The sequence below is a fragment of the Sprattus sprattus genome (assembly GCF_963457725.1).
Source record: "Sprattus sprattus genome assembly, chromosome: 5".
Classification (NCBI taxonomy): domain Eukaryota; kingdom Metazoa; phylum Chordata; class Actinopteri; order Clupeiformes; family Clupeidae; genus Sprattus; species Sprattus sprattus.
In genome coordinates this window covers 31,004,587-31,027,862 of record NC_137924.1, presented here as the reverse complement: position 1 = coordinate 31,027,862, position 23,276 = coordinate 31,004,587, and the positions used below count along the sequence as shown (strand labels likewise).

Sequence of the window (23,276 nt, the reverse complement as noted above, 5' to 3'; positions counted from 1 at the left end):
CAGACAGACAGACAGACAGACAGAGACAGACAGACAGACAGACAGACAGACAGACAGACAGACAGACAGACAGACAGACAGACAGACAGACAGACAGACAGACAGACAGACAGACAGACAGACAGACAGACAGACGCATGGATCGGGTGCTTATGCTACGTGGATCTGGGCCTTTAAACAGCATGGATCAGGCTTCATTTGTTGTGGATCAAGTGCCAATCACATCTATTTAATTCTATTCTTTTCAATAGTGCCACTAACAAATGTACACTGTCTCAAGGTGCTTTACAGAGCCCAGGGCCTGAACCCCCTACAGCAGGGGTGTCCAAAGTCCAGCCCACGAGCCAATCGCCGCACGCGGTCAGATTTCATATTGCCCGCAGCTTCGGTCTTATAATGTATTATCTATGGCCCGCCAGCAATGTTAAATAAATAATAAAACTTTCAAATGCAATCCCTCCTTCAACCGCTAGGGTATTGGAATTTTACTTTGGCATCGTTCAAATGTTCGTCTCGCGAGAACAAGGCAACACTGTGATAGTTAGTACAGCTTTACTGTTGCACACTTGTCCAACCTACTTTCAAACACACGTTGCCGCGAACCCTTCTCCGATCATCTTTACCATGGCAAGTAAAAAGAGGAAAGTTGACAGTGAGGGCCGCGGCTTTCAGGAGAAATGGGAATTGCAATATTTCTTCTCTGAAAATCAAGGCAATTGTGTTTGCCTAATTTGTCAATAGACGATTGCCTTATTTGGCATAGCATATTTGTGTGAGCAGACATTCTCTGTCATGAATTTAAACAAGTTGAGCTCAAAACTTACGCATCTCAACCAGTGCCGTCAAACCCGACCTGGCCTGTTTACTGAAATCCAGATCTCAGTACAACCCTTCTCTTTAGTGTCAGCAATTTGTCTGTTTCTTGGTCAATCTGAAATGATGTGTGTTTTGAACAGTAACATCTGTCACTATTAACAATGAAAATCCAAAAGCAAAGTTAATATATGCACTTGGGCACTTATTTTATTAAACTCTTGAATAAGATTTGGCTTTGATGTTATGTACCTGTAGATGTGACACAAACTATTACTTTCTGATTGATCTTGTAAAAGACAGAGCAAAAATCACATGTTTTAACAAACAACAGACAGCATTACTTATAACTCCTGTTTAAAATGAAGTTTATGAAAGTTAAGGTAGGGCTATTCCATGTAGCTTGTTCAATGTTATCTGAGTCCAGATATGAATGAAAGGCAGAATTGTATTTTTACAGTTTTGCACGCCTGCCTGAGTGGCTTGTATTCGGTAACATCGCCATTTGAAAAATAAAGATAATTGTGACAATGTAAATTCTGGATTATTTGCATGTTACTTTCATGGTTAAAATATGTAGGATGATTTGCCCCTGAGCATCTTCACATTATCAAATCTGGCCCTCTTTGAAAAAAGTTTGGACACCCCTGCCCTAGAGCAAGCATGAGGGCAAGCAGGAAGAAACCTTCAGGAGAACCCAGCTCAAAAAGGGGGGGCCCAAATGTGGAACCCGTCTGCCGGAGGCCGGCACCGAATCAGGAACATGGGAACCTGTCGCCTGTGTGCCATTCTCCAGGGTTATCAGGCCTTGGGCTCTCTTAGGTGCCTTGCATCAATATCAACAGTAAAAGGTGCTGTATAAATAACTAAAACTGAATTGAAATCTGCATTTCAGAATGAGGTCCACCTGCTTAGTTCTAAACCGCAAAGTTTGGTTCTATACTGATGGTGATGTTTCGATATTCATTAAGGTGAACATTTACTGCACAAACTTAATGGAATTTCACCTCCAAGGTCACAATCTGACCAGTTTTATAAGAAAACAAACACATTGGAGCCTATAAGAGCAACTCCAGGAGAACCAACAACAAACTTTTGGTCTGAGACCTAAAAGAGCTCTGAAATCTTCCATCGACAAGAAAAACCTCGTCCGCTGAGATGACACCACTTCTTGTCACCTTTTCCACCTCGCTGCTCTCTTTCCCTCTGTTAATGGACTGTGCTCACCTCAGTCTGGGTACGCCAGAGGGGGGGGGGGGGGGGGTGCAGGGGAGGTTAGAAGTGGGGAGAGACGGAGGCGAAGAGGGGAGACAGAGGACTTAGCTGGTTCTGTTTCGCAAGCGGCCAGGCCCCGACCACGGCAAACACGCCCAAAAGAAGGTCCCCTCTCTTCCAGCTCTCTACGGGGGGAAAATTATTCTCCCAAAATACCCCAAGCCAGACTTTTTTGATGGTAAATGGTCAATTTCACATTTTCTTGTCTCGCTCATAAATAACACACCCACTGCCCCTCGAAGAGATCCTTGCCTCGATCTAGTCAATATCCACACAAAAATCTGGGCCAACTCCATGGCAGAGCAAGCAACTATCCACGAAGCATTTGAGCCGCGCAGTCTAATAAACTAAAAAAGTGTCTGTGTGTTTGCACTAGGGGTCTGGTGAAAAAAAATGTCCCTTCCTGTACTGCAGAGGGAGATTCAGGAATCCCCAAGAGAAGAATAAGACAGAGAGGAAAATAAACTGTCAGGCCCTGACCCCGCTGTGAGAGACAGACACCGCAAGACCACTGGGTTCATCACGCGTGTGTGTGCGTGCATGTGTGCGAGTGTGTGTGTGTGCGAGTGTGTGTGTGTGTGGGTGTGTGTGTGTGTGTGTGTGTGTGTGTGTTTGTGTGTGTGTGTGTATTTGTGTGTATTCCCACTGTGAGAGACAGACACCGCAAGACCGCGGCCTCGCTTAAGGAGCCACGGCTGTATTTTCGTTCGTGTTCCACAGTCCCAGGGAAGTGTTGCTTCACTTCACGGGAGACGGCAGGGCCCATGTCCGCTTGAGGCCCACGTTATGGTGCGCGACCGCGCTGAGTGAGCGGTGTTGATGAATCGGAGGTCTTATTCCCGAGACCCGTGTAGGAGCAACAGTGAGGTTCTTAGAGGGCTGCCGTTTGTTTAAACATCGGGTGTCTTTGCGTCACGCGCGAGACAACGGAAAACGGCAAAACACTCTTTCTTTCTTTCTATAGACTTTTGGTAAGCGCTGTCATCTTCTCCATAACCACAGAAATACACAAACTCGTCACTGGGCTCGTCTCTCAGATGTGGATCGTGATGAGTGAACTGCATTGTACGTGGAAACTGTATTCCGTTACCAGGGGAAACGCAATGAGGTAATGACCAAGATAGTGACTGGCCATATAAAGGTGAATTTATAGTCCAGGCGACATTGCATCGTATTTTTCTCATCCACAAAAAGCTTTAAAACATCTCTGCCCTTTCAAAAATGTTATATGTACCCGACAAGGTCTGGGACACCCTAGCAGACACAAATGTTGTCACTGTTACGCCATTTTTTGTCAAGTGACACTTTGCCTGGACTATATATTGACCACATAAGAGATCCAGCTCGAAATCTGGCGGGACAGAATCAGATCCAGGCCAAATCTGTTCCGGAATCAGCTTCTGTTCCGATTACATCACCAGAAAGCCCAGAGCAATGAAACGGGTGGAATCCGACAAAAGGGGACACGCAAATCGTCTGTTGTGGCTTAGCTAATTAAACCCTTAAACCACTTTAAAGTGCGATAATCCAACAAAACAAAATTGAACTAGGACGACAAAATCCCGCTGCCATCCCTTTGCCATTTAGAGCCTCAGAGGAGTCATCTTGGGGAACCTCAACAGATAAGTCAGTGCACTGCGAGGCTCTCTGTTGTGCTGAGATGACGGGCCTTTGGTGTGGCTCCGGGGCGGTGGGCGCTGTACCACAGATGGCTGAGCGGTGCGGCGGGAGAGCGGGAAGTCAAGGAGCGCTGGGGCAGAGATAAGAATCAAATAAGGAAGTCCCTGAAAGGCCGTGCCGGTTGGGCAGCAGACGCGGCAGGCCGAGGTTGTTTACTTCCCCGGCCAGCTCCTGACACCAGACGGCAAGCGTCAGCGTCAAAACAACAGCACACGCCTAACACATCCTGTAAACGTTTAAAAAAGAGAGAGAAAGGGGACAGAGGGGAAAGAGAGGGAGGGGAGGGGAACAGGGGAGGGAGTAACACTCATATCAGAGAGAATTCCTCTGGTCCCCAACCCCTCATTTCCTCTGGGACCTGTAATCACACGTGGAACAAGAGACCGCCGCCGCTCCATGCCGTCCTGATTATGCCAATTAGCAGCATGTTGGGAGGGGCCCCACAATACCCGGCACAGCCACTTACCCTTCCCCACAACATTGTCTGCCCTCCTCGCCAGGCGTTAAAATGGCCCGCACAGGAGCACACGCACAGAGCGGAGGGAGTTAACGCACTCCATGCAGCCGGGCGGATAAGCATAAGGAAGTCATTTATATGGTACATTCATGACCATGATATGCAAGGTTTACGAGCAAGCGAGCGAGCAAGGGAGCTTTAAACTTCATACGCAGCTACAGTGTGTGGAGCGTGTTTGTGAGCGGGGGCAGGGGGCAGGGGGCCTTGAGTCACCCCTTAAGTGTTGCCATTCATCTCCACCACACTGCCTGATGGGTAGATTAAACCATAGAAACATAGAACCATAAAACCATTGAATCAGAAACAGCAGAATGGCCGTCCCTATTGATAACAAAGATGTTTTCAAGGTGAAACCGGGAATAGGAAGATCATTCATTGATGAGAGCGTTGACGACGTGATGATGTTCGATACTAACTGTTCCGAAACTGTAAGAGTGATCATGGTAACCAGTAAAATGAGAAAGTTCTGTCATCCTTTCTGCTCCTACTGCTAAACATGTTTCATAATACAGTCCTAACTGTGATAAGCAAGGGTCATAAATTAAATGATAACATCCTGCTTAAACCTTCACAAACAGCTACAGTGTCAGGTACAGGTTATTTGTAACTAGGCAGAGAACAGTGGCTCAAATCATCACTTAAGTGTCGCCATCCATCGACTTGGATCATCTGAGGTGAGCTGGAAAATATTCATTATGGCCTGTGCTTCATAATTAGACAAGGTTTTTACTCAAAAAGAAAACAAGAAAAGAGGATCATTTAGTGAGGCCAGACTGATCTGAGTCTGATCCGTCAGGAAGGACAAAGAGTTTTTGCTGTTGACTGTTCTCCTCTCCGGCCTCCACCCCTTTGTGTGGTTTTGATTAGACTGATAAACCACGCAACAGTGTTTCATCATGTTTACACCAACCCAGCTTTGGTGTTCACACATATCATCGGGAGTAAAAATTACAATTAATTTCCGCAGTCCTCCCTTGTGTCGGCTCCCACGACGAAATCTCATTGGCTTGTCCTCAGTGACAGCGCAGAGCAGTCAGCCGAACCCAAACATGATGGACGAGCTGGCCAAAGATGACATAAGAAGCACCGCAGCCCGAATAAGCTGTGTGCACTTCGTCGAGCTTATCCTCGATAATTTATTCGCATTGTCATAGTAAAAATGTGCAGAGTTATGAGCGAGTCCCAAACGGTATCCATGGTAATCATGCCCCTCGGCATCCTGTTTGCGTCTTCTCTCTGAACACGCGACATGAATCCCAAATTACAAAAAAAAATATATCAAGAGCGCCACATTAGCAGCTGGTCATAGTCTTCTCCCTTTCAACGTCTTCCTCTCCACAGATGTCAAGCTCAGGAGTGGCGTCCCGGGGAGCCACAAGTGAGCGTATTTCATGACCACAGGATCGAGAGAAAAGCCACTGAACAGCCTGCTCCGACTCAACATAAAACAAAAAACGCCAGACTTGAGGGGGGAAAAATGTGCAATTTTTTTTTCTTATCCCTTCAAAAAAGACGGGGAAGAAGAAGAAGAAAAAAAAGGACTGAAGATTTTCTAATCCAGCCTTTATTGAGGTTCCTGCTCTCAGCAACGCAACCTTTTTTTATGTGTGAGAAGGGCTCCCTGTAATTTCCCTACCACTACCACTGGACAGGCTTGTAATAAAAAAAAAAGAGAGAACTCTATTCTGGGATTCTCTGTAATAATGGTCTCTTCTTGTCTTCCTGAAGCAGCATTTCTGTTGCTCTTGTCAGGGCCAGAGCAGGTGGAGATAGGGAAAAGATGGCACATGGCTGGGTATGCGCCTGAGATCACTAAGAGGAAGAACAGAAGGAGGAGAAAATGAATCCTAGCTGTAGATAGAGGCTCTCCGACTCTCATCCTTCTAGCAGTGATGTCACAAAGGAACCATTGAAAGAACCTTCTACTTGAATACAGGAGCATTCCTATCTATGGCTCCATTTTGGCTCCCACAGAACACTTATTTTATATGAAAAGTCTTTAAATCCTCTCTTGGTTTGTGGCATTTGTGTGACCATAGGAAAAGGAGGGGAAATTAGCATATGTTGACTTGAAGCCCTGTCAGAAACAGAGAAACTGACGAAAATTACAAATTTGAAATGGTTTGCAAACATCTTTAAAGTGGTCAGAATTTGCCCACTTATGTAGAGAACGAGAAGAGACTAAACTAAGTCCATTCATGTATATTGACAACAGTAACTCTCTAAGAGAACATAGTTCCAACAGCATTAGATCATCAAAATGTCACTACTGAACAGAGACGCAAACAGTCCTATCAATTGTGGTATTTAATCGATACTTTGGGCTCTTCATCACTCTTCAACAGCAGGCAATTACTCTGCCAGTGTTGCTTCTCCAGATCCAGACTCTAATGGGCCTTGATCAGAACGGCGAGCCCTCGTCTCAATCTCAACTAGGCCCTCTCTGTCCTCTGGGCCCCTGTGGTTGGGTCTGTTTAAGAGAAGGGGGTGATTTTGTGGTCATCTTGACTAATGCAGTTCTGACTGGTTCTCTGTTGGACATACATACGTACAGACAGAGAGAGAGAGAGAGAGGGAGCGAGAAAGACGGAGAGAGAGGGAGAGATGGACAGAAAGAGTAGAGAAGGGCAGTGATGGATAGTTCAAAAGAGAGAGAGAGAGAGAGAGAGGGATGGAAAGAGAGTGGGAGAGAGAGAGAGGGAGAGAGAGGGATGGAGAGAGAGAGGGAGATGGACAGAAAGAGCAGAGAAGGGCAGTGATGGATAGTTTGAAAGAGAGAGAGAGGGGGAGAGAGAGAGGGATGGAGGGAGGAAAGGAGAGGAAGGAGGGGGTAGGAAAAGAAGTGAAAAACACACTCTTGTTGCATGACAGAATCCCTCCCAACCAAGACTTGTCCTTTAATACCGGGAGCCTTTCGTGTGGCTTTTCCACGATTGCACATGGGGAAAAGCCAACCACATGGACAGGAACAGTGCTCATTACATGCCGCGAGTGTGTGTGTGTGTGTGTGTGTGTGTGTGTGTGTGTGTGTGTGTGTGTGTGTGTGTGTGTGTGTGTGTGTGTGTGAGTGTGAGAGTGTGTGTGTGAGTGTGTGTACTGATGTATGTGCCAACAATGCCGAGCACACAAAGAACGCTACTGCCGCCATTGCGGGAGCCACGCAACAAACATCAAATAGAAACGGCACGTCTTAATTTGCCAACAACAGGCCCCGTTCCCCTGGTTTGGGACGTGAACAAATGAATGGGAAACACTGAGAAAAAAGAAAGTGGCAAAAACACAGAATGAAGGACAAGAATGTGGGGATAGAGTGAGAACAGCAAAGGAAGGCAACAAAAACCGGACAAGTTGAAAGGACACTCACTTGCAATGGTACACTTAGAAAACAAATAGTCCTTAAAATTCTTAAAAACATCTGTGTATTCTTCCTTAAATCATGCAACACTCCCTAATGTGATCAAAGGAGATCTTAATTTGGATAAAAACTCTCATAATTTCTCTTTTAAATGTTGGTCAGTTGGAATGTAAAACCCTTAAGAATCCCTCCATCAGTGCAAAAGTCTAGTTAATAGTTCCCTTACAAAATCACAATACCCAGCACCAGCATGAATGGATGTCAGGATGAATGTCAGGATGGATGGGTGGATGGATGGATGGATGGATGGAAAAAAGAAAAACATCTCCGCCAGATTTATGATCGCCTGAAAATGTGTTCTTACGCAGCAGAAGTGTTTCTTGAATTGAAATCCAGCACTATGTATGTGACTGCTGGGGCCAAGTGCAGGTGTCAAAACAATGGTCATATTTCTAGTTTGACTTTAAAACTAGTGCTGTCAAATGATTAAAATATGTAATCGCGATTAATCGCATTTTTGTCATAGTTAACTCAAAATGAATCGTGAATAATCGCAATTCTTAATCTATTCTAAATGTCCCTTCAATAATTTTTTTCCCATCATTTTTATTTTATTTAACTTATCGACATGGAAAAGTGGATTGGCTTGCTTTATGCAATGTTTTATTTGATTTAAAAACAACATTGCCAAACAGGGCGGTACAAAATAAAATTATAAAGTGCACATTTCAGATAAACAAGGACCATTTCAAAAACAACAGTTAACAGTTAACAATAAAAGGTTAACAATAAAAGGTAAGCCTACTACTTCTGTGCTTTCAGCCAGCTGCCGTTTGACATTTTTAGACAACAGTGAAGCTGAAAAGTTTTTTTCCGTTAATCGCGCAATAAAAAAATTGACGGCATTAAAATGGGTTTGCGTTAACGCCGTTAATAACGCGTTAAACTGACAGCACTATTTAAAAACAATTGTTATTGATCATGCTAATCTGTTATCCCTGATCACTTAGCTCAGCCTTGTGTTCTCTGTCTCTCAAGTGGAGGGAGCCTGCCCGCTCGTACAGATGAACCATTTCACTCGGATCCTCTTCCTCCGCTCCGTGAGCGGTTAAACCCACTCACTCCACAATCTACCACAAACATCAGAGATTAAATTACACCACTTGCCCGTGTCAAACAGGGGTCCCAGACAGCGTATGCCGCGTCTGGGCCGGATCTGCGCCCGATCCCTGGGTACATAAAGAAGCCACTGTGATTGGGGAGGAGAGAGTCCGTTTGCCCTCGTGGCAGGATGTGGCGTCCCGTGACAGCAGCCAGTTGTTTAATTTTTCACACAATAGGTGACTGGGTTCAGCAGGAAACATCATGAGCAACCCCATCTGCCCATCCTCCCCCACCCCGCCACAAACCCACAGGCAAACACACACACACACAAACACACACACACACACACACACACACACACACACACGCACAAACACACACACACACACACACACACGCACAAACACAAATCTCCACAGACACACACTTGGTGTCAGACACGAGGCGTACACAGTCTCAAAAATACACATAATCGCACACCGGCACATTCTTATACATTTCTACACACTTTTGAATTCTTATACACACACACAGACACACACACACACACACACACACACACATTAGGTAAGCCGAGCTTTACATTGATGCTCAGTACTGAGACCCCTCTCCTCAACTTAAACTCAAATAAAGGCTTCCAGGTACCGGGGATGACGACCGCTAAAATGTTGAGGTGAGTGGAGATGGGGTGGGGTGCAGTGGGTTGCGGTGGGGTGCCATGGGATGCGGACTCCAGTGATGTCACACACTGCCCCCTGGGCAAAGCGTTGACCACAGGTAAGTGATGTCACAAATCAGGTGAGTTCTGCTTCATTGCACCTCACCTCTGACTCCCAGTCGGCCAAAGGCTAGCAGCTGTGGCTCCCACATACGCTGCTGTTGGCAACAACAAAACCTGTTTTTCTCTCTCCTCTCTCCTTTTCCAAGGAAACCCATGCTGTACATAATTCTAACGACACCCTGCACTGATGTTCAACAGCCTTTAACTACCACACTTGTCCCTCTCCACATATCACTCTCTTTCCCTCTCTTTTTATCTCTCTCTCGCTCTCTCATTCTCTTCCTTTTTTTTCACTGTGGTGCCAATCGCTGCCTGTACTCCTTCTTGGAGCCAGAAGATTGAAGATGGCAGCACTTTGGGCAAGCTAATAGGCACCAGAGTTAAGCACTGGGTAAGGTGGCACCCACCAACCTCCCCCCCTCCTCGCTCCTCCACACTGTTCCCATTGCTCTCTCTCTCCTCTCTCTCTCGCTCTCTTTCTCTCTCTCAGATCCGGTTTGCCATGCATGGCTTGCCAGCCACAGGAAAGTTAAAAAAGAGAGAGGCTAAATTGAGTGCCCTCTCATTCCAGCATTTCATGGTTTGGTTAAAAGCAGGCTGCCAGATGATTCACATTTTATAAGCCCTCTCTTGCGGCCGGCTGCGTCAGCCTGCCACTCGGACTCTGACATTCATTCACACCATTCTGTCTCTCTCTTTCTCTCTGAGTCTTTTTTTTTACTATCGTTCTCTCCATTTCTCTCTCCTTCATTTAGAGCTGTGGGATCTCTCTCTCTCTCTCTGTGGAAAAAAGGAGGGGGGGGACTTTACCCCAGCCGAGGTGATGTTCTAGGTGTTGTGTGTCAGGTGATGTTTTGGCATCATGGTATAGGAAGTATAGGAGCTTCTGTACCATGAGAACCTCTCTGTGCGCAAGGCTCTCTGGTGTGGGGAAAGATGAGACGCTCTCACAGAAACCCAAAACAGATGCGTGCTCCACTCATCTTCAAAAGATGAGACGGCACATGCTCTCACCCAAACCCGGCCGCCCGTAATTCGTAATTCCCGACAGGAATCGGCGGATGAGCCGTTACTGCCTGCCACACAACAGAGGCGAAAAAGAGAGAGACAGAGGGAGAGATGGACACGGCGTGGCGAAGCGCAAGGGAGAGGAAATGTGATAATAACACCAAAATACACGCTCGCCAAACACGCGCTTCCATTACACCCACAGGGCACACGCGGTGCGCTCAGCTCTCAAATAGGAAACAGGCTGAGGAAAGAAAGAGAGAAAAAAATAAACAGAAGAAATACAGAGTGTGAGAGAGAAATGGAGAGAAACAGAGAGAGAGAGAAGGGAAAAAATACAGAAGAAATGGCAGGGACGAACTAAGGAATATTCCCTAAACGAGTCTGACAGCTAGAGCCTTGCTGACCGTTCTCCTTTATCATTTCCTCATCACAGTGACCAGAGGGCCTGGAGCAGGGAGAGACGCAGAGCCAGGAAAAACACGTGGGCGACGGGCAGAGTACCCAGAGAGCTTCTGACACAGGGTGCGATTCGGCCCGCATCTGGGCCAGATTAGAGGCCGGATTCGTACAAGAGTCAGCTGCTGTCAAGGCAGCTTTATCAGGCCACATATGTTGGGTTATCCTGTCCTCTAGTGGACCTGTAGAAGAGTGTAGCCTTCCAACAAGCCTATGATTAAACCATCAGCGAATGGGTGAAGAATAAGTGACAAGAAGTGAAACGAACGAAAGTGAATTGAAGAAGAGAAATGAATGATTGTATTTGAGTTGACAGAAACATTCCTATTCGACTTCTTGACCATGTGAATGCTCTGTGCTTTTTTTTTTTTTTTTAACTCCAAGGCACTAAATCCTTCTTTCTCAAAACAGATGTTGCTCACACATGCATGCACACACAAAGGGGCCGCTTCAATGCGAACAAAAAAGATGAATGAAGCAGTCTCCTTGAAGACAGATATTTAGACAGAACAGCAGACCACAATATTTACAACTGCAAACAGACCGTACTGTACACACACACACACACACACACACACACATACAGGCTTTCCGTCTGTCGCCGCAGCTACACACAGGCGCACACTGCACTGCGCGGGCAGTGAGAAGAATTGGCGTGGCCTGCCTGAGGTTTAGCGGAAGAATGGGAACTATGCTGTTACTGTGGCGATGGTCTGACTACGGGCTCTAGGTTTGCCGACCGCAGTAGCCCAGACCACATCTCTCTCACTCAATCTCCTCAACCATTTCGGCTATAAAATGCTTCCTTACTAAATACTGCTCCACCCAAGCCTTAAAGTGTGTACATTAAAAGAACACCCCCCTTTTCACCCACATAACAGGAAATAAAACGGTCTCGTTGAGCCATTAAAACTGCCGGAGCAGACCGTTCAGCTTTTCATTCACATGTTCTGATGTTGTTTGCGGTTTGTGTTGCCCCCTTTCTGCACCGAGCGAAAAGAAAAAAAGCGATAATGAGGGAAAGAGAGTTCATTCCAGAAAAAAATGAGGGAAGTAGGCTACACGATAGGCAACAGACGCCACCCCACAAAAAAACAACGAATTTACGTTCCTGTCCAACTTTGCTCTGTAATAATAATAAACTTGTAGTCGAGCGAAAAAAAACATTGTCGACGTACGACTGTCCTGTTTTTGAGTCAAAACAACATATTTGAAAGACTTTGATATACTTTTGATATATAATGTTTTCAGAAATGCTGCAGATTTGCAGGATGGACACTGAAGATAGCGGGACAGCAAAGCCGTGCTGTCAGCAAGCATGAAGTTGAACTAGCGCACGTGTCTAGCCAGCATTGTTTTCATTGGGACGCATTCGAAATGACGTATCATGTCATGTGACATCTTTCCACAGACTCAGTAAATCGAGACAGGCGTGCATAGATGATGGTTTATTTTTGTTATCGTGTGTCTGTGTGAGTTGTACACTTACTAAATGTCTGCAGCTCTTTGCATGGCCTATCGATTGCTGTCGGTATGTAATTAACATACCGTAACACGTCTTTTCATTTTGCAACTTTCTATCCAACTATGCCACGGTAGGTCGCTACCTGCCTTGAGGGTGAGTGAGTAGTGCAATCTACGGTTGACTGAGCTTTGAGCAAAGGTGATTTATCGACTTGGAACAGACTCCTTATCCCGTCCCGAATGGTTGTCGTCAGCAAACCGTGCGGCTACTTTATGATCAGACCATCCTTGGCCACCTAATAAACTTTGTACAAGGTTTCACTGATATATGTACTACGCGCTGCATTTGCTCTTGAGAAGTTGCTGGCTGCAGCAAGTTTGAAGGGATTGCTGGTAGATAGGTTGTAACTATTTCCCCGTTTGAAACCAAAGACATGAAGAGGAGACTGCTGTTGGTATCAAATTCAACTCTCTATGGGGGAGGATATCTTGAACACTGCCAGGCACAGATTCAAGACTTTTTTGGAAAGTAAGTAGCGCATTGCATCTTTAAAAAAATGTCTGTCTCTGAGTGAGTGGAATAATACGGTATACAACTCTAACACTTGTTTATGTTTACTAAATCGAAACCGTCGTTTTTAGAAACCTCACTGGGGTGAATGCTAAACCAGAAATATGCCAGTAAACTTGAGTATTGGGCCTACTATAACTTTATGGGCAGCAAAAATAGCTCTTGAATAAAATGATTGGCCTCTCCATGAGAACATGTTAAACTGCTCAAACCAGCCTTAAAGGTGTATTATCAGAACATTTCGGAAAAAATGAAAATGCTTCTGGATTTACAATGCTGATAAAATTCTGAAGGCATGATGTATAATATATGTTATATAAACATGGTTCCCTGTTTAACTTTAGGCTGCTATTCAACACTTAGTTTCTCTGTGTCAGCCCTTGCTTGTGTATTTGTTCACATGCATGGGCCCTGTCAATCATCAAGACATGCATGAGAAACATCTCAAGTGAAATAAATCAACATGCACAGAAGACACAGAATAATTATCAGCTATTATATATCCTTCAGACATACATCAGTATTATAGGTCAAGAAACATTTCAGTTTTTCACAACAAATATACACTGACAGCACCTCTAAACCTTAGATGACATAAGACTTACACAATTAATTTGTAGCCTAACAGTTGTGTCATTCTGTACATAGTTGTGCCGTAAGGATCATCACAGTTCTGCACCCGCACAATCTTGATTCGTAATTATTTTTCTCGACCAAACGAAACAAACCAACTCGTGCTCCATTCCCACAGGGAGGTGAAGCGGGTTCTGTTTGTTCCCTACGCCCTACATGACCGAGATGCCTATACCAACACTGCCAGAGCCAAGCTGAAGGCCTTAGGTATCACAGAACTGTATACTTGGGTATAGCTTGAGCACTATGTGCACATCAGAAGTTAATACAGTGCACTGATTTACTGATTTGGCCTAAATCTGATTCTGCCCCACAGGTTATGAGGTTGACGGGGTGCACGAGGCAGCTGATCCTGTAGAGGCTGTGAAGAAAGCTGAAGGCATTTTCATTGGTAGATCTTTAGTGGTTCTCTTCACAGTCTGTGCAATTACACTTTTATACCATTTTATAGTTGGGTGTTTTTAAATGTCATGGTGTAGTCTCTTTAAAACGGTGTCTCTCAGACAGTTGTTCAATGTGTTGTTACCTGATGTTTCCAGGAGGGGGCAACACATTCCGTCTGCTCAAGGCCCTCTATGACAACAAGCTGGTGACTGAAATCAGGAAGCGTGTTTTTGATGTGAGTTACAATTGTATCTACTCATCAGCCAGATGCTTGTATTCGATGAGAGTTACAAATGAGGGAGATTAAACCCCAAGCAACAGTAGCTAACTGTAATAGAACCCAATGAAATGTGACAGGCCTCAGCTACAAAGTGCAAGTGGACTTTAAATAGCTGGCAAGCTGTAAGTTATAACAGAGACATTTTTGTTTTAATTAAAATCCAGATGCAGCGTTTACGACGAAACAACTGTACAGTCGTGGCCAAAAGTTTTGAGAATGACACAAATATGCATTTTCACAAAGTTTGTTGCTTCAGTGTCTTTAGATATTTTTGTCAGATGTTACTATGGAAGACTGAGGTATAATTACAAACATTTAATAAGTGTCACTGGCTTTTATTGGCAATTACATGAAGTTAATGCAAAAAGTCAATATGTGCAGTTTTGACCCTTCTTTTTCAAGACCTCTGCAATCCGCCCTGGCATGCTGTCAATTAACTTCTGGGCCACATCCTGACTGATGGCGGTCCATTCTTGCATAATCAATGCTTGGAGTTTGTCAGAAATAGTTTTTTTTTGTTTGTCCTGGAGAGAAAGGCTTGTTTGCTGCCCTTCTTGACACCTGGCCATCCTCCAAAAGTCATCGCCTCACTGGGCGCGCAGATGCACTCACACCTGCCTGCTGCCATTCCTGTGCTTGGAGTTTGTCAGAAATAGTTTTTTTTTGTTTGTCCTGGAGAGAAAGGCTTGTTTGCTGCCCTTCTTGACACCTGGCCATCCTCCAAAAGTCATCGCCTCACTGGGCGCGCAGATGCACTCACACCTGCCTGCTGCCATTCCTGAGCAAGCTCTGTGCTGGAGGTGACCCGATCCCGCAGCTGAATCATGTTTAGGAGACGGTCCTGGCGCTTGCTGGACCAAAACATCCTCCGAGAGCCACTTCTCCCAACCATCCAGGAACAGTTTAGTGATGAACAATGCCTTTTCCAGCATGATGGAGCACCTTGCCATAAGGCAAAAGTGATAACTAAGTGGCTCGGGGAACAAAACATTGATATTTTGGGTCCATTGTCCAGGAAACTCCCCAGACCTTAATCCAATTGAGAACTTGTGGTCAATCCTCAAGAGGCGGGTGGACAAACAAAAAAAAACTATTTCTGACAAACTCCAAGCATTGATTATGCAAGAATGGGCCGCCATCAGTCAGGATGTGGCCCAGAAGTTTATTGACAGCATGCCAGGGCGGATTGCAGAGGTCTCGAAAAAGAAGTGTCAAAACTGCACATATTGACTTTTTGCATTAACTTCATGTAATTGCCAATAAAAGCCTTTGATACTTAATACATGTTTGTAATTATACTTCAGTCTTCCATAGTAACATCTGACAAAAATATCTAAAGACACTGAAGCAGCAAACTATGTGAAAATGTAAATTTGTGTCATTCTCAAAACTTTTGGCCACGACTGTAGTATCCACATGCCGTGTGGCTTTCTTCTTCTGCTTTTTTATATTTTAGATATGTTAGATGCACCGATATGGAAATTCTTGGCCGATACCGATACCGATGTTCAAAACAACAATCTAGCCGATACCGATATTTGTTTATTTTGTTTTTGTTGTTATTCATTCACCCTTTTGTGCCAGGAAAATAATGAAATCATTATCTAAAAAGCAATGTGTTAAATTATGTCCGCCCTTTATCACTCTTAACTTTGAATAAGCACAAATTCAATCAGATTTATGAAACAATCTTTAGTTTAACTAAACTTTATTTAATATAATATCACCAGGCATCAAGACATCATTTCAACTGTAAACAGATGCTTGCAATGCAGCCTTACAAAACACAAGCATAAACCCTAAGGGAATGCCATATAAATTCAAGATTAAAACGGAAATAATACAATATTTTTCTTTAAAAACTGCCTGCCATAAACATCGGCCAGTACCATCGGTGAAAGTCAAGTTTATTACCGATAGGCCGATAACATTAAAAGAGGCAAACATCGGCCGATACCGATGTACAGCCGATGCATCGGTGCATCCCTAGTTTTTAATGATATCTTTATTCAGATAGGACAGTGAAGGTTTGGACAGGAAATGAGATGGAGAGAAGAGGTGGGGAGTGGGATCGGGAAATTACAGCAGGTCGGATTCGAATCTGTGTCCCCGTGGGCGTTACAGTCCATATATGGTCGTGGGTGGCTACTGCTTGCGCCACAGTGCCCCCCTTCTTCTGCTTTTATGGTCATGTGAAACCGAGACCGAGAACAGTGCTGTAAAGTAGAAACTAATAACACCAAAAAGAAAGAAACCTCACAATAAGAATAACAACAATACAGATGAACTCTTAGGGATGGTTATAAAAAGCTTTTAAAGTTACTTCCACTTCCTTCCCAGTACTCCATATCTCCATCTCGTGGAAATGTCCATCAGTTCAAAATACTGACATTGATTAAATAATCCTGTTCAAAACGCTTTGAGGTCAGTCTTGTAGCTGTAGCCTGCTGACCCGTGCTACACACATTTACCTGTGACCTTGGAGTGACCTTCAGTGTGTTGCAGGATGGTATTCCCTACATGGGCTCCAGCGCAGGCACCAACGTCTCCACCTTCAGCATCAACACCACCAACGACATGCCCATCGTCTACCCGCCCACCTTCGCTGCCATCGGCCTCGTGCCCTTCAACATCAACCCCCACTACATGGACACAGACGACAACAGCAGACACATGGGCGTAAGAGGAGACCTCTAACGTTTCCACATCAGACACTTTGATTTGTACAGTTTACCCTACATTGGACACTTTTCTAAGAAGTTTACCTTGTTTAGAGGGTTAGAGGATTTGTGTGTCAGCATTTACCCGTGTAAATTGGGGTGGTGCATTTCTTCTTCATTTTATTTTCCATGTTTTCTGGGATTAAAGAGCCAGATTGGTTGTAGTGGTTTTCGTTAGTTTTAGACTGAGCAGCTATAAAGTCTAGATGAAGTTTCTGGGTTCTGTAAGTTAAACGTCCCAGTTCATTATTATGTATTTATTTCACCCCGTCTGGTCTTTTCCCTTCCGGTCACATCTCTTCTCCAGGAGACTCGAGAACAGCGTATCACTCAGTACCATGAGGAGCCCCACACCCCAGTCGTCCTGGTGAGACACCAGACTAACTCTCAACACTGATATACTATACAATGCTATGTTATGCTATGCTATACAATGCTATGGTATACTTAAGCAATATAGCACGAGTGGGAGTGCAATATAGCACGAGTGGGAGATTATCCCTTACCTACCCCACTCCCATGAGTGCTATATTGCTTTTATAAAACAATTCTACAGTCAACAAATTAACATTTCAACACGAAGTTATTGATTCAAAATGGTTTATTTCGCCATTGTTTCTCCGCAACAAAAAATAGTTCCATTGTCAACGTCTTGGTTTGGAATTTTAAGAACTTTGAATTAACGGTTATCATCAATGCGAATGTTTCATCGCGGAGTGATTTATTTTTAGCTGTGAAAAGTCCAGTAACTGTAGGTATGTTGACGAATAACCTATAGCATGGAACGTCTCTCGTCCAATCAGAAACAGCTAAATTACGCGCTAGAACCCAATTGTTTTATAATATACAATGCTATGGTGTACTATACTATACTAATTCACTTTTTGAAAGAGAGAGAGAGAGATAGATGGATGTATACGTATATCTACAGTATCTATTCATCTATTTATGTTAAGGGCTGCATGCTGCTTCATGCTGATAGTGTAACTCTAGCTAGGGCCTGTCTCTTGGTGATGAGACTGAAGTAGTTGCTAGTGAATGCCCCGTGTTCTGTGCTGTTATAGTTGCTATTGTATCCCCTGTGTACTGTGCTGTGCTGTTATAGTTGCTAGTGTATCCCCAGTGTACTATTCTGTGCTCTGTAATGTGGGTGGCCTCTTTTTAGGGTCTGAGAGAGGGATCCATGCTGCTGGTGGAAGGCAAGAAGGTCACACTGCTCGGGACTACAAGAGCACGACTGTTTACTCCGTAAAACACCTTCTCTCTCGTCACACACACACACACACACACACACACACACATGCACACACACACACACACGCAATCTCGCACACACACACACACACACACACACAGACTGCAAAGTCAGCACACACAGAGTCTTTCTCAACACTCTGCTCACACACAGCACACAGCTCTTCTTCCCCATATCATGTGAATCATATCCACTGACTCACAAATTCCCTTATACACAGCGAAAGAAACTGATGATTTCTTCAGCTTGTCACAGCCGTGGTTTCGCTGTGTCTCTTCCAGGGGGAAACCAGCTGTGGAGTACGACCCAGGAAATGACCTCAGCTTCCTGATGGACACGGAGAGGGCATCCGTGTTTTGAGGACCGGAGCTGACCAGACCAGACCAGACCAGACACCACTGCCAGTACCCTGTGGCCACTGGCCACGTGTTGTGTAAGAGAACATGTGATTTGGAGAAAATAAACCCTTCTAAAGCACTGGACTTTTTTTTTCTATATGCATTTCAGAAAAGTGCGGACATGTACAGAGGTGTGTGGTAATAGGAAGTAACATTTTTATATTTTATCCTTTTCAGCTCTTCTATTTCTTTAACTCTAAGAGTCATGTTTTGGCGGCCTACTTGAAGTTGGTATGGTTCTCACTATCCATGGAGAATCTTATCTATACTTATGAGGAGACTATCTGAGGTTATCTGCCTCCATAAACCTTTTGTAACGAAATTCACTTAAGTCAAGGACACTTAAGCACTCTAATGTTTGTTTGATCACAAAAGTCTTTCATTAAACTTATAGATTGTAGTTTTCATTTTAAATACTTAAGATAGACTACTAGACAACAATGGATAGCCTTAGTACATTTAAGGGAAGAAGTGCAGAGTTTTTGAATATTTCCCTGAATTCCATTGCATATGGACCAAGAAAGAAATAAACCCAACAAAATACCTCAAAGCAGAATAGATTTCATGTAGGCTTGTTTACATGGTGCATAAATGGGTTTTTGAACTATGAACTTGAGGCATGAACTACGGTGAACTGTAATTTGAGAAAATGTCCACTAGAGGGCACAAATCTACCAGAGTTGGGCTTGTGTCATAACTGCACCCTCTGGCAGTGGTTCTTTTAGATATAATTATGTGGTTGAAAAGTAGTTTGTCTTTTAAATTACATGCTGCAGCTGTCAGGTGGGAGTGGAAAGTCAGTTTTGAGAGAATATCAAATGCCAGGTATGACCTTGCACATTTCTTTGAAGAATCAGGGTGGAGGAAAACTCAAGGGCATTTCTGTACTTTTAAAACGCTCAAACTTCAGTTTGTTTCTCCATCTGGAGAAATATGAATGCAAATTTTAAAGAAGAATTAAAAAAAATATATATAAAAAAATACTTTAGTGGGTTGTTTATCTCCATGCCTTCACTTGACATATACAAAAACAAACAGAAATCTACTAGTGTTTCCGATGTTACAAATAAAAAAAGATTACTTTGTTACACTTAATGCTGGCAAAGTACAAACACAAGTGCTTCTAAATATATTTAATAGTAGAAAAACAACTGAAAATCAGCAGGTTCTAAAATATTCATACATATACAGTTTTTGAACAATTTACAAACTGGCATTTATAGTCCACATTTAAAGTCAAAGTGTATTACCTCTCTGTCCAACTGTATTATGGTCATCTTTTGAAATGCTGTTTGGTTTATACGGACATTCATTTTTAATGAGGATGAAATGGAAAGATACTTCACCATTGGTATGGGACTATCCACTAAGAAGCCATACCTTTATGATCAGGACTCAGTCTATATATACGACTACACTGTAGACAGCTCTTAAAACCCGTAATATCCTTTTCTCCCCCTCCCACTCTCTGACAAATAAACCCCATACACATTACACTAACAATCTACACTAACAGTCTACACTAACACTCTACACTAACAACCTTATGTTATTAGCATTTTATCACATATCCTGTCATGCCAATATACTAATATGAAGAGAAGTGATCTGATTGCACTTAAAGTAGAGCGAGACTACTGTGTACTCTAAATACAGTGGACATATAGCCCTATAGTGCAGTATACAAGCAGCAACAGAACGGATCAATCCCACAGCCCTTCCCACGCTGTTCTTCCCCGTGACTACATGTGCAGAGCCAGGCTGAGGTTGTTACGAAGCAGACTTTAAAGCATCACTTCTGTCCTGCATCCATGCTATATCCATTAAAAAGAAGTTTTAAGAACAAGATATTTTCCCTTATTTTTACCAAAACAGGTTATGAATTATGAATGTGCGTTTAAGAATTTGGTCCGACTGACACAAGGGTTTTGTGTAAGACGGAGGTTTGGATATCTGCACCTCATGACCGTTTTGAACCTCTGATTCTTAGTATAAAAATACCTCTTGATAACCATATAAAGAAAATACTATTTATAAAGCAACTGTATTGAAGTGTACAATCATTAACTTTGCTATGCTGTGTTTAATACCAACACAGAGGGTATTCCTATAGTAATCTTCAGTAAAGTCATCAGTGAAGATCAACCCATTGCTGATTCTGTAAAGATTAAGAGAAGAGAAAACTGCACCGTGTTTACAAAGCTGTCTGGATAGGAGCTGCAGGACCACCACGAGGTCGAAGGTCAGAGGTCAGCTCAGACGCTAATTCTGCCCACAGATTCTTCCGCCTTCCCGTTCCTCCTGCGAGCCTGGTCGGCGCTGGTCTCCTGGTCACCGGGCGTCGTCATGGCGGCGGTGTCATTGGCACCTGTCACAGGTTCGAGGTCACTGCTGCGCGCCAGTCGCAGTTGGTTCTCGCTGGGCCTTTTCCAGCTGGGGCGGGTGGCGATCCACAGGATGAGCCCTCCAAACACAGCGATGAGGACCCCCAGCACGTTCACAAAGACCGCTTCAGGAGGGGAGTCTTTGTACTTGGGGTCTTTGCTGAGGACGGTAGCAGGGAAGGGAGGAAGAAATGGTATAATTTAATGTGTTTGAAAGTAAATGTTTTTTCACAACAAACTAATTTCCATTTAATTTACATATTGAGTAATCCATGTACCAAACGCATTGTTCACAGAGGAGAATGTTTATCTAAATTTGGTGAACTTTTTCGTGGGACCAGAGAGAAAAGGCAGCTGTTGAAGATTTTATGTTCTGATCTGACTCTGAAGTTGAAGTTGCTTCCCACCCCAAGAAACAGTTAAATCTGTCCTTGTCATACCAGCTGAAAATGATCCACCGTGCGTCCCCTGGAGATGATTGGAAACATTCACTCCCTTGCTGCCAGCCTGCTAAAACCTTTGATAATGTTAAACTGAACAAAAGTTTAAACACAGCGGCAAACAATCTAAAAGATTTGACTGAGTTACAGTTCTTCTTAGAAAAATTAGTCCACTGTGGCTAATGGGTATCTAGTGGAACTGAACCAACCAAGCCTACACTTCTTCTAAGGTGACCAAGACAACAGCCCTCTCCCCCATAAGCATGAACCTGCCAACTGCACTGGGCTAATATCTGAAGTGAAACTCCACTCACAGTCCGAAGATGAGCTTCTCTGTGATGCCCATGAGGGCCGTGGCGATCACGGTGGAGAAGATGAACAGGCCGCCGTACACGTGCAGGGGCATCAGCGCTGCCCGCACAAACCCTGGTGTGATGGGCACCAAGTACACCGCCAGGCCCAGCACCAGCTGCCAGGACAGAGGTCAAAGGTGAGGAGGTTAAAATACAAGGTGTCAACATACCCGCACTGCCTAGGTATTTCCAAGAAACCAGTTGTTATACTTAAAAAAAAAAAAAGCTTGGTCACACAAAAAACGAAATCTTAGCCTCTTGAACTATTGGCTACTCCTTAGAACAGTTCAATTCAATCGACAATTTCAGCCAACTCCTTAGAACAATTCCATTTCAGCCAACTGATCAAAAGCACCAACAATGCACTGCTCCTAGACTCCAGTTAAGGGTTACATACTGTTTTAATTGCAGGTCGACCTGCTCCAAGCCAAGTATACATCTTGAGGTTGATGGAGTTTAAGACAATGCAACGTTGGAATACGTCACCATAGTTTTGGAAATGTCGGACAGTCATCAGTCCCAAACACTGTGTGTGAGTGTGACCTGCTGTGACCTCACCTGAATCGCGTACAGTATGACTGCCGCTAGCCCCGCCCAACTGTGAAGACTGTACATGTTGGGGATGTTCTGAGCGTTGTGGAAGTCGAAGACGGCGACCAGGGAAACCACCGCCAAGATAAACGCGAGGATGTTTAGACCAGCGTGGATAAACTTCATCATTAGTTTGCTGCATCTCCACGTCCAAGGAAGTCGGTACACTATAATGGCTGGGGTTGACAAATTAGAAAAGCAATTCATTGACCTGTTAAAGATTTTCGGTTTTAAAAACGACCGGAAGATGTTTATGATTTGCTTTAAACCATCTCGTAGTGCCTAGATGTCACAAAACCCACAACTTATTGCATTTGACAAAGGCTACATTATCGCAGGTAATGTCATCACTTGAGATTGGTTGTTTGTCATGCAACTGTTGCATTAGAACAGGATACAGAGGCTGGATTTCAGCATCTCATTTCAGCCATTTTCCTTGACAGCTGACGTATACTAACTCAAGTGTTATCCCCGTTAAGCGGAAACCATTCATAAGAGGAGAGAAGTTTATTCGTGGTATTTACGGAATAACATAAGACAACTTGTTACAATCTTTGAAACAGCACTTACCGATGCCCTGGAGGAAAATAAACCCAATCACGATCAGTAACGGGTGCCAATTGAACTCGGCCAATCCTCCGTCCCAAGCAAGACCTTCTTTAAAGTGGAAAACCCATCTCATAACAAAAATTATCGACACGAATCCGACGGACAGCGCTGAGACGAGAAAGACAAGGAATTGCTTGAAGTTTTCCATCGACATCATCACTGCCAAACAGCAACCGTGATTATCAAGTCGGAAGAAGTAATC

The 23,276-nt window shown here is 44.0% G+C and overlaps 2 protein-coding genes across 3 annotated transcripts; one reads left to right on the top strand and one right to left on the bottom strand.

The window, feature by feature from the left end:
- The first annotated feature begins 12,421 nt into the window (after positions 1–12,421).
- LOC308365361 (alpha-aspartyl dipeptidase) lies at positions 12,422–18,750 on the top strand. Of its 2 annotated transcripts, XM_080838754.1 has the most exons (9): positions 12,422–12,464; positions 12,889–12,985; positions 13,779–13,867; positions 13,977–14,051; positions 14,200–14,279; positions 16,830–17,003; positions 17,352–17,411; positions 18,210–18,292; positions 18,581–18,750. In XM_080838754.1, the coding sequence occupies exons 2-9, from the start codon at positions 12,891–12,893 to the stop codon at positions 18,657–18,659; spliced, it is 735 nt and encodes a 244-aa protein (XP_080694880.1). In that variant the 5' UTR covers positions 12,422–12,464; positions 12,889–12,890; the 3' UTR covers positions 18,660–18,750. The 2 variants fall into 2 exon arrangements, with proteins under 2 accessions (XP_080694880.1, XP_080694879.1); XM_080838753.1 differs by having other exon boundaries at positions 12,431–12,985.
- A 2,075-nt stretch (positions 18,751–20,825) lies between these two features.
- On the bottom strand, positions 20,826–23,258 carry cybrd1 (cytochrome b reductase 1). Its single transcript, XM_080838632.1, has 4 exons — positions 23,036–23,258; positions 22,433–22,641; positions 21,836–21,990; positions 20,826–21,241 (listed from the first exon to the last, which is right to left on the bottom strand). Exons 1-4 carry the CDS (start codon positions 23,229–23,231, stop codon positions 20,953–20,955), a joined length of 849 nt encoding a protein of 282 aa, XP_080694758.1. The 5' UTR covers positions 23,232–23,258; the 3' UTR covers positions 20,826–20,952.
- Positions 23,259–23,276: the final 18 nt, after the last annotated feature.